The following is a 12,017-nucleotide window of genomic DNA, read 5'->3' on the forward strand; positions in this document are numbered from 1 at the left end:
GCAGGCTTTTGTACCGTAATTTTGTTTACCATGAAGTTTTAGCCTTTACTAACTCAATAGAAAATGTGTTCTGTAAAGCAGGACAATTAAAATGTTCTTGTATATAAAATGTTTATTTCACCACCAGCCAAAAAGCTCAAATAAATTATGCCATTACCTTTTCACATTCAAAGTGCAAGCCTTCAGGAAACATAACCTGAATCGTTCTGGAAACATTTTCGGCAAAACCTTTATCTTGAGCTTAATGCCAATAACTGAGTTGGCACATCTAAAAGAAAAAAAGACAGGATGAAAGTCATCACTGTCAGGATCCTCAGTCTTATTGAGATGGTTCATTTGACTTGGCAAACTGATGTTTTTTTTAGGCTATGTCTAGCACCATTTGACAGGCTGCCAATCCTTCAAAATCAAATTTCCTTAATAAACATATCAAAGATCAATGCCAGAATAAGTATGACAGTAGATTCACACTCCCCCCGTCTTAACTATCTTGCTAAATCCAGTTTGCTCCTCTGGGGGGAAGTGGCGTTCCAGAAGTTTTCCAGTGGTTGTTTTTGTTTCCCCAGATGGAATTTAAATCTGAAGTTATCACCAGGCATTCTCATCGTCCCAGTTTAGGTCATCTCCATCTCCCCAACCGTCCGTTTCAGTCTTATGGGATAACAAAGACACACACAAAAAGGTAATCAGTTAACCAGTTTAGCAGTATTCTGTATATGAAGGTTGTGGAAAACCAGTTTTGAAGCATGGCTATCTAGGGGAATGCAAACAAATAAGTAACCTCATAGAATAAAAAATGTAACTTCTGTATACGATGTGAATGGGTACAACATTTACTCATGTCACATGGAAATTCTACTAGCTAATATTTAATGGCCCCAGCACCAGTCAATAGTGATGTTCATTTGGCCTCTGGCAGCACTGACTAGCTGTACTTCAACGGTATATATGATGGAATTCCAACTATTCATCTTTGACAGGACTGCAGCAGGGATGGCAATGACAATTTGATGTCTGGCACCATGTCTGCAAACAAATCCAATTCTGGATCTAGCTGCTCCTTTTTCTTCACCTTGATAGTGAACTCCTCCCCAAGTCCTCCTGTACCAATATTATTTTGCTGCAGTCCAGCCAAAAAGTCATGCTGATCATTAATTGTGGTCCAAAACAGGCAGTTAAATGGTTAAATGGCATCCCTTCCAGCGGTAATATCCACACCCGAGTCTCAGAGCAATCATAAAAATGTGCCAATCAGCCACAACATTAAATATTCCCACAGCAGAAGTGAGAACGCTGCTAATCTTATGATGCACTGTTCTGGAAAAACCTGTATCTTAACATTTACATAGATGTTACTTGGACGCAGCGCTCCCATAACGAGACTGCAGTGAGTCCTACTTAGTAAGAGTTTAAAGTGTTTATCTGGCATCCAAATGTTCTACATGTTAGGTAGATGGGATCTCATGCTACCATAGTTACACAATATTGGATGGGTTGTCATAATGTTGTGGATGTAAATTTCAAGACAGCAAGTTAAACAAGCTATGCTCGAGTATGTTGAATGAACTAAATGACATGATACTGAAAATGTAACTGGAATTAATTATATATTATTTTTGTGTAAACTAGATCAAATTACCCATCACTGCACAGGAGGTTTTGTAACAACTATGCACAAATCTGGATATCTGCATATTCAGAAAAGAACAAATTGTACAGTATGACCACACACTTACCTCTGAAACGCTGACTGCTGCAAACTTGGCACTGAGAGTTAAAGTATCAATGGATGAGTCCACTGGCAGAGATTTGGTGCTCTCTGAAAAGGCTGCAGACAGTCTTTGGTCACCCATGTTTCTCTCTAGTGGCAGCAGGGATGGCAATGACAATTTGATGTCTGGCACCATGTCTGCAAACAAATCCAATTCTGGATCTAGCTGCTCCTTTTTCTTCACCTTGATAGTAAACTCCTCCCCAAGTCCTCCTGTACCAATATTATTTTGCTGCACTGCAGGTTTGGGTTCTGGGTTTAATGTCTCCTCTTGGGCCCAGGCACTGTCCCATGAAGAACTCCCCTTGCACAGTGATGGTTGGTGCGGTGTTGAGGTCAGTTTCAGGGGCTTAGAAGAATCCTTTCTCAAGGCTTCAGGAGCATCTTTTGTGGTTGTAATAGAAGCACTTCCTCTAGGTGCTGTAAGAATAACTGAGTCTGCAAAAGGAGCTGTAGGGGAGAGATCTGAGACAGGTTCAGTGTCCTCAAAGTCATCCCACGGTTCCTCCTCTGTGGTTTCATGTGCGAGTCTGGTATTGATTGGATTAACTCTCTCTGAGGATTGAATGTGGATCTGCACAGACTGCCCACCTTCACCTTGACTCTCCACATTCCAGTCGGGCCAGTCTTCCACACCCTCCTCTCGTCTTTCAGCCTGGTCTGGGCTGTAAGGCAAAGGCTCCATCTCACTGTCCCGACGAAAGCCGTTCAAGGCTAGAGACATTTGTTGGCTAATATCTGGAATACACAAGACAGAATAAACTGAGTTCTAGTCAGAATCTTAATTGAAATTATTAGTGTTATGAAAGGCTCTTACTTGATGCTGGCGCAATAACTCTTGTCTCACGAGTATCTGAGAAGTTCCCGATGCGACCAAGTACGAATCTTTCAGTTTCTGGTGGTTTTGGGAAAGAATTCAATGTTTTGGAAGGCTGAGCCATCTGGGTGTGGCAACCTCCAAGTATGTGGACAGGTGAAGCTAGGGGATAAAGATCATAGGAGATTATCAAAACTACTGCTTCTACTTCCTACAGCCTAACAAGCTTGCTTGCTTTCATTTTATTGTTCGACTCTTGCAGGAATTCAACGTTACAAGCTTAAACTCGTACTCAACTACGCACATTTGTTTTTAGTAACCCTATGACTGGCTCATCCACTCAATCCTCAAAATCAACTCTCTGGATTCCTGAGTAATTTCTTATAGAATTCAGTACTGTTGACTATCATTGTACCCATTTCAATATTTAAGTGATGTGTAGGCTTCTTATTTACTGAAACATTAGCATTTTATAAAAACACTAATTCCTGCCATGTGGAAAAAAAACATTTATCAGTGCAAGGCAAAAGGGAAACAGGTGCCCCAAGTTGGACAATCACAACAGTTTACAACAGTACATACATTATTAGATGGTAAGGAGTGTAACTTTAATTAAGAACTGAAATGACGTGGCTTAAAGGGATGAGACCTAATGTCCTGTGCTGCTATAGAACTCGATCAGTATTAACATATTCATGAAAAAATTAGCAAGTGGCCTTGAACTCATGTTCTGGGTCTCTGGAAAAGCGCCTACAGACAACTTCTGTTGTAATAGATGCTATAAACTGTAAATAAAATTGAATTGAACTCTATTTTTCCCTGTGTTTTTTTGTCGTTGATTGTTGTAAATAATGCCAGAATGTTCCTTTAAAGATTATTCTCCTCTTGAGATATACTGCATTTACACACAGCGTGCTTTCGGTAATTGTCTTTGGTTATATTGTGATCTCCAATAACAGTAGGGGCTTGCTTACTTTCAGGGGTAACATCTGGAGACTTGGTAAAGTTGGGTGTGGTGCGTTTAAAGACCTTGGTTCGCTCTCCACCAACAACCACTTGAGCCCCCAGTAAGGGCACCAACACTGCCAGGCTCTGCAGCGTCATGGCAACCAGAGAATCATTTGTATCTCTCATTCCTAACAAAACCTGCAGGCAGCAACAAACAAAACAAGTTATGGAACTGAAACAGATGATATTGATATGACAAATGATACTGACCCAGATTCAATAGCGACACTTCACCTGAGGTAAGATCTGGTTTTTGAGCTCATCATGGGAGAAGAACTCCGCGTAGTTGTGGATGTGAGCCAGCAGCACAATTCGGACATGTTCCTCGTTGACTTTGTAAAGTTTGAGCAGCTGAGGAATCACATGTATACGGTAAAGGAACAGAGACAGAATGCAGTCCTCACTGCTACCATCTGGACTGGGATCTGTCCACACAAGTGGAATAAAGAGGACTGTAAGCAACAACTACTTCAAGAATCTGTCTTCAGTTAACAGTAACAACAATTTGAAACGCTCCGTTACCCCTCTTTGGCCTTAGAAGATGAGGCAGGAAGCTTTTGACAGCCATAGGTTCTGCAAAGACGAGAGAGTTTAGGAGTTTGGGGACAAGACGTGCAGCTATCAGCTCTTCAGGAAGGTTCTGGATCCGGTCTGGAAGGAACCTAAAATTATACAAACCCCAAATTATGAGAAATAAGTAAGGTATGACTTCTTTGAACAAATGGTGCACATAGAAAACAAGAGTGGGTGGGGAAACAAAACAAAACAGAATGTCTTACTTAAAGAATTCATTCTTTTCCTCCTCTGTCTTCAGGGTGAGGCTGTTCAAAAAATTCATCATTTCCAGAAAATCGTTCCTATTCAGTGTTGGACAATAAAATAGCAATTTAATGAATGATCATTATGAATAAAAACAGATCAAATTAAAAGCCAAATAACCACACAAACCTGAAAAAGTCATGAGTGAGTAAGGATCTGAGTGGAGGTCGAGCCAAAGGGTCAGGGTTCAGCAGGCCCGCCTGCAGGGTTTTTGACAGACCGTCAAACGCCTGTCCTGACACTAAAAGCAGCAGAGGAAAGACCATGATAAATGGGCGAGAACATACAGTAAACTTGACAAGATGCAACAAAGGTTATCTCTACTCACAAAAACCATCCATGAAAGGGATAAGAGCCACCACCAGCATTCCAAAAGAGTAACAGTCCCGAGCGTGATCATGTTTGTCAGGAAGTATCTTGAAGTCCTCAACCTGTCAATGACACGTTTCTTTAAAATTTGTCACCGAAGTGAGAATACATTGGTGTAGATTCTCATCCAGGTGATGGCCATGCATACAGTAAATAAATGCTGTTAGTAGAAGGCAACTGTGTTTCTATCCTCAGTTCTTGAAGATGCTCCACCTTATCTGAGAGGCTTTTTCTTTAGTTCAGACTGAAAGATTCAGATATATAATCTGTTGCTCTAACATTTATTCTTGAGTCATTGAACCTAAATGTAAATCAGTTAACCACCTGAACGTTTTGGAGTGGCTCAGGACTCAAGAACCATTTTGGATGAGATGTGAAATGTCTTCAGAACTTATAAAAAATAAGTCTAATTACCTTGTATTAACAAAATCAGATGTGAAGTTCATAATAGTTTGATCAACTCACCTGCTCTTCTGGAGGAATACACTTGGCTTCTCTTGCATTGTGAATGCTTTGGAGAAACTGGGGGGTTGAAACAAATCAAAATGATGTGTTGGAAAGTGAACCCTCAAATGTGTGCTGCCTTTAATTGTTTTTTTTTTTTAATGATAGAACAGTAGATATGTTGTTTCTTGGCTAAACATCTACATCTTACCTCAGGAGTTGCTTCAGAAAATTTGCAAACGGTGTCCATTCCTCCCAAAATCCAATGACCATCGTCACTGACAAACAGGGATGAAATACAGACATTGTTGTGGCTCGATTTACCCTGTTGGGGAAAAAAAATACATTTTTAACACAGATGAACACCAAATGACGAATACATGTAAAACATTAAAAACAAAACCTCAGCGGTGCCATTTATCCTTATTACACAATCTTTGTCAAGTTTACCGTAGTTTATACATGTTCTTTTAATAATATGCATTAAGATATCCAGGCAGGAGTAACTGCTCACAACAGGAGCCCACTGGTCCTCTTCTTGCTCACCCTCTCGTGCAGAAAGATAAGTGCCTGCAGGATGTCATAGATGCCTGCACAGGTCTCCTCTGGGCAGAGCCTGTCCAGCAACGACTCCAGGGGCTGAACATGTTCCGTTACCAGATGAATGCCACCATCCTGCACTGAACAGGACAGGAAGCGCAGCAGACATGGGTGCCTCAGTGTCTTCAGATGCTGCAAGAAATAAAACGTGAATTAAAGGAGCATATATGAATCTACCCTGCTTTTGTTTATGAAATGTGAATATATAAAACAAATTGGCCAACGGAACACATACAGCACAAAAGCCGTAGGGAGTGCAAATGGTTTGGTTTCATTAAAGTTTAAAATGACCATATTTTTTTCTCAGTCGTTTTATTAAAAGGTACAGTGATAATATTAGAGGTAGATCAATTACTCGATATTTTCTATTTCAATACTTGGCAACAGCAATATAAGAATTCATCAAATATTTAGCATTTAGTGTGTATATACTCTCAGAAAAAGTACAGACCGTCTCTGCATTAACATACAGTTAAAAACAAGACATAAAGAAAGAAAACTAAATAACACAACAAACCTACATTAAACTTTACCGTACATTTAAATCATTATCTTAAAAAAAAAAAAAAAAAACATACCGGTACATGAAACATTCCAATATACAGTAAAACATCATCTAGGTCATGAAAATCAGATCAAAAATACACCTTACCCTGTCCAGTATGTATATGTATCTGTATAAGAGTGTGTGCGTGTATGGTATCCAATACATATGATGTTCAAAGGTTTTTCTTAATTTGCTTTTTGAACATTGATTTCTGTGTTAATTTAGTCATAGGTAGTGGTAAAGAATTCTATGATTTCATTGATCTATATTCTACTGTATGCTTCAGAAAATTAGTGTTTGGCTTAGGAAGTGAAAACCGGCCCTTTGTTGCCTGTATAGAAGCGTAAGTATATGACTCTAGATTATGTCTTAACTGATTGTACTGATATAATGGAGTTTTGGATTGTAAAACCTTCCATATTGAAAACAGAAGTGCAGCATTCATTCTGTCCTCAACGTTTAACCATGTAGACAGAAGTGCCTGCTGTTGATACTGTTATTATATTGACACTGGAGAACAAGGCGTGCTACCTTGTTCTGAACCAGCTGGAGTTTATTTAAATATTTGTTTAGTAGCATTCGCCCTTACTATTTGGCATTAGTCAAGCTGTGAGAGAACAATATTGTTTAGTACGACCTTAAATTAGAAAACTCAATGAAAGCATACAAGATATTATTCAAAGCAAAAGGTAATGGACACATGTATAGAAGCAGAATTAGCAAACAAAGAAGAATGTACACATGTATGCGTGTAGGTGTGTGTGTGCCTGTGTGTGGGTATGTACCGGTATGAACAGAGGCATGTATAGTATGTAGGATTTGATGTATAGACACGATACACATGCATGAGATGAAATGACAACCTAAATTGGTTTTGTCGGTTTGTTTAGCATCTTTTCACTTTCTGTTTTCAGAGCTATCATTATTTTTATCCTTGTTTTTCTTACAACGAAATGAGGGCCTCTTTGCCCCCCTAAAAGTGCCCCAAAAGTCACAAAATTTTGCACGCAAGCCAGGCCTGGCAAAAAAATTGATATTTAATGGTTTACATTAATGGGCGTGGCTTAATGGCTCAACAGCGCCCCCTAGAAAACTTCGTGCCTCAAGCCCCACAATACGGTTTGACGTACATGCACGAAAATCGGTACACCTCTGTATCATGGTGCAACTTTAAGAAAAATCTCTTGGCGCCATGGCCGAAACCGAACAGGAAGTCGGCCATTTTGAATTAATCGTGTAATTCTGGCGCAATTTATGCCATTCCTTCGGCCGTTAATACGGCCCGAACCATAACGTGCACCCAGGTGTGTTATACATCAAAATGTGCATCTCCATCCTGCGACGATGGTCATTACTCCTCATTCCTCAGTCAAAAGCATTACTGTGGCGACACTACACACCGAAAAGCGCACCCCCCCTTCATCTGATTGGTCCATATTTGATAGTTCCTACTTTCTGCCATAACTTTTGAATGGTTTGACATAAAGACTCGTGGGTGGTGAAATATGACTCGGTTTTGAGTCCTTTAACATAATTTTAACTTTAAAAAAGTGCAAATTAGCCCCTCCCCTTCTTCTGATTTGTCGATATTTGATAGTCCCCATTTTCTGCCATAACTTGAATGGTTTTACATAAAGACTCGTGAGTGGTGTCATCGGACTTAGTTTTGAGCCCTTGACCTTTATTGGTGAAAATTGCACGCGCCAGGGCCCGTTCATCACTGCTACAGTTATTACTTATATTATTATATTATTATTACAGTTATTACAGCTATTATTATTTTTATCATTATTATTATTACTATTATTATTTTGTGTAACCTCATGATACTTAATTTGTTCTTTTTGCATATTCTATTATGTTAAAAGGTGGGCAAGATAAGCTTTATGCTTCAAGCCCAGACATTTTTGGTCAAAATAATCACAATGTTGACCAGGGAAAAACCTATGGATGTTTGTTATCTTGCTTGTTGATTTTTATGCTTGTGATTGACCAAAATAAATATTAACTAACTAACTAACTACTCAATTCTGATGTTAGATATTTTCTGCATCGCCTAACCTTATACTGAAACAAGCACCTGGAAGAGGCCTGAACATACACACCTTGGCAGCTTTGTTGACTTTGTCCTCATTGCCCCTCTGGTGGACGAACACCGAGGCGGGTTTCCCACCGTGCAGTAGCGCCGAGTACATGGTGAGTCCGGAGGGCAGCGAGAGCAGTGGCTCCCCCAGCAGGGAGCAGCCCCGAGCCGTGCTGCTCTCCGAGCCCATGTCTCTGCCCTACCCGGGGGGTGAATGAGAGGACACGGACACATGAACCACCATCATCATCATCAACTTTGTGCAGACTTCAAGGTCCATTAAAAAACATACAAACACATAAAAACACTAAGAGAACATAAATACATAAAAAAAACAACAGCTACAACAAGAGACACTCATACCAGTATCTCCAGAACGAAGACTAATATCTTGTTGCACTGAGGCAGGGGTTAGCCAGCAGTTTGATAATAGAGTTTTGAGACTCATACAATATGCAACGCTGTCTATACAAATCATTATCATCAAACATTTGGTCTGTTATAACATGTCCAAGATACTTTGCTACCCACTGAAAGCACTTGTCCTGACACGAAGAAGGAAGGAAAGGAAAGGTCCTTATCCCCTCTCACCCTGCAGGTCATTACAACACTCTTTTTAGCATTATACTTAACATCGAACGCTATACAATATTCAGTCCAGATATTCCAAAACAGTTGAATACATCTGCATACATCAGATGGTTGACTCTAGTGATCCATCGAATGTTCGATAACCGAAATTGTTCGGCCGAAAGTAGCAAAAAAAACACTTTCGGTGTTCGGTGGAATAAGTGCGGAAAAAAACGAACAATTAATAACGCTGTGTTTAGATGACGGAAAGGAAGTGGATAAAACAAAATAAAGAAAACCAATCCCTTTCCCATATTAATACTTGTATGGGGAATGGATTGATTTTCCTTTTCTTTATTTTGTTTTATCCACTTCTTTTTCACTGCACTTTAATGCATTTTTTTTGGTTTTAAGGCCTATGTTACAATTTTTCAGCAGTCAGTTATAGGCCTAATGTAAGCTCAAAGATGGCCAAAATGATTTAGCTAATTTATTTATTTTAAGTGATTGTGCCTTGTTGGTATAATGTCTGCTGGAATATTTAAAAAAAATGCTGGGAAATTAAAAAATGTTCAGTTGTTCATGTTCAAAAAATATTTCTACCTTGTAATTTTGTAAAAGACACAATGCCTAAAGCACATTTATTTGATATATGCAATGGTGAAAAAAATTGGCAAAATAAATGGAAAAACTGCGAAGAATTATTGTTCGGTATTTGGCCAAGTGTTTATTATTATTTTCTGTTTCGGTTACAAATTTTCATCTCGGTGCATCACTAGTTTACTCGATTGTTCCCAACCATACAGCCAGTCTTACAGTTATTACTTACAGTTACAGTACAGTACAGTAACTTACAGTTAGAACCAGTGTAGGATCTGTGGTTAAACATGAACACATGAACCACTGTAGGGTCTGTGGTTAAACATGAATGCATGAACCAGTGTAGGGTCTGTGGTTAAACATGAACACATGAACCAGTGTAGGGTCTGCGGTTAAACATGAATACATGAACCAGTGTAGTCACTGTGGTTAAACATGAATGCATGAACCAGTGTAGGGTCTGTGGTTCAACATGAACACATGAACCAGTGTAGGGTCTGTGGTTCAACATGAACACATGAACCAGTTAGTCCCTGTGGTTCAAAATGAACACATGAACCAGTTAGTCCCTGTGGTTCAAAATGAACACATGAACCAGTGTATGGTCTGTGGTTAAACATGAACACATGAACCAGTGCTAGTCCCTGTAGTTCAAAATGAACACATGAACCAGTGTATGGTCTGTGGTTAAACATGAACACATGAACCAGTGCTAGTCCCTGTAGTTCAAAATGAACACATGAACCAGTGTAGGGTCTGTGGTTCAACATGAACACATGAACCAGTGCTAGTCCCTGTAGTTCAAAATGAACACATGAACCAGTGTATGGTCTGTGGTTAAACATGAACACATGAACCAGTGCTAGTCCCTGTAGTTCAAAATGAGCACATGAACCAGTGTAGGGTCTGTGGTTAAACATGAATACATGAACCAGTGTAGGGTCTGTGGTTAAACATGAACACATGAACCAGTGCAGGGTCTGTGGTTAAACATGAACACATGAACCAGTGTACGGTCTGTGGTTGAACATGAACACATGAACCAGTGTAGTCCCTGTGGTTAAACATGAATACATGAACCAGTTAGTCCCTGTGGTTCAACATGAACACATGAACCAGTTAGTCCCTGTGGTTCAACATGAACACATGAACCAGTTAGTCCCTGTGGTTCAACATGAACACATAAACCAGTTAGTCCCTGTGGTTAAACATGAACACATGAACCAGTTAGTCCCTGTGGTTCAACATGAACACATAAACCAGTTAGTCCCTGTGGTTAAACATGAACACATGAACCAGTTAGTCCCTGTGGTTCAACATGAACACATGAACCAGTGCAGGGTCTGTGGTTAAACATGCACACATGAACCAGTGCAGGGTCTGTGGTTAAACATGCACACATGAACCAGTGCAGGGTCTGTGGTTACACATGAACCAGTGTAGAGTCTGTGGTTAAACATGAACCAGTTAGTCCCTGTGGTTAAACATGAACACATGAACCTGTGCTAGTCCTGTGGTTAAACATGAACACGTGACCAGTCCTACCTGCTTCTGCTGACCAAACGCTGTGTCTGCTGTTAGCTCCTTGCTAGCCTCGTCGCTAGCTTTTTCGCCTCCAAGCCATCGTGTTAATCCTTTCACACTAGTAATATAGCCACGCAATTTTTATTATGAATTATCAGACTGTTAAAAAACACAAAGTCGAGCTTGGTTGCCTAATTACTAAGCCTACGATGCTAGTTTAGAGCTTGTGCTGAGCAGCTGCTGTCAACACACTCTCTTCCGGGGAAGGACGAAACCACCGGAGCAGAGGACGAATCCTCCTCAAACCTCTTAGGAAATACGTACCCAGCTGGTTTACATAACGTGTTTTTATCATTTTACTTTTAGTATACCGGAATTTAACATGTACAAGGTATAAAACTCTACATAAATCAAACTGTTGTATGTACTAAAAGCAGGCACAATCACTGGCACCCCTTTTATGTCAGTGGATGGTTGCAACTGAAGTGGTGCGAGATAACGCAGGTGACCACCTTGTGGTGATGAAAACAGAAACTGGCAAAAAAACAAAAAAATAGATCCTGATGAAATGAAACTTATCTACAGCCGCACTGATCTCAGGAAACCGTAGTCTGGGGTTTAGCATACACACCGGGGCTTACCGATATAACAAAACTGAACATAATGAAGTCGGGTGTAGTACTTGACTGAGCAGTATACCATTATACAACACTGATTAAATACCAATTTAGAATATAATATACACAAATGTCTCCATATTCAATAGGAAATGTATAGTTTACTGAATGTATCTGCTAGTTTTAGCTACTTTGGCATATAATCTGCCTAATTTGAATTTAGTATATTGTATCAATGAATAGAAGCT

General features: G+C 39.7%; 1 protein-coding gene across 1 annotated transcript; it reads right to left on the reverse strand.

Moving 5' to 3' along the window:
• Positions 1-94: 94 nt before the first annotated feature.
• On the reverse strand, positions 95-11,408 carry scyl3 (SCY1-like, kinase-like 3). Its single transcript, XM_061738152.1, has 14 exons — positions 11,174-11,408; positions 8,481-8,657; positions 5,775-5,960; positions 5,440-5,553; positions 5,250-5,306; positions 4,744-4,846; positions 4,545-4,656; positions 4,376-4,453; positions 4,119-4,258; positions 3,831-4,021; positions 3,563-3,734; positions 2,589-2,750; positions 1,737-2,509; positions 95-651 (listed from the first exon to the last, which is right to left on the reverse strand). The coding sequence occupies exons 2-14, from the start codon at positions 8,646-8,648 to the stop codon at positions 589-591; spliced, it is 2,319 nt and encodes a 772-aa protein (XP_061594136.1). The 5' UTR covers positions 8,649-8,657; positions 11,174-11,408; the 3' UTR covers positions 95-588.
• Between the last annotated feature and the right edge of the window lie 609 nt (positions 11,409-12,017).

Source organism: Cololabis saira, chromosome 13, assembly GCF_033807715.1.
Source record: "Cololabis saira isolate AMF1-May2022 chromosome 13, fColSai1.1, whole genome shotgun sequence".
NCBI classification, from domain to species: domain Eukaryota; kingdom Metazoa; phylum Chordata; class Actinopteri; order Beloniformes; family Belonidae; genus Cololabis; species Cololabis saira.

Coding starts and splice junctions, on each gene's coding strand:
- scyl3 (XM_061738152.1), bottom strand. CDS start 8,648: ATGGGCTCGGAGAGCAGCACGGCTCGGGGCTGCTCCCTGCTGGGGGAG. Junction 5,961..8,480: donor AAGTCAACAAAGCTGCCAAG/GTGTGTATGTTC, acceptor TATTTCTTGCAG/CATCTGAAGACACTGAGGCA. Junction 2,510..2,588: donor AGTTATTGCGCCAGCATCAA/GTAAGAGCCTTT, acceptor TGTGTATTCCAG/ATATTAGCCAACAAATGTCT.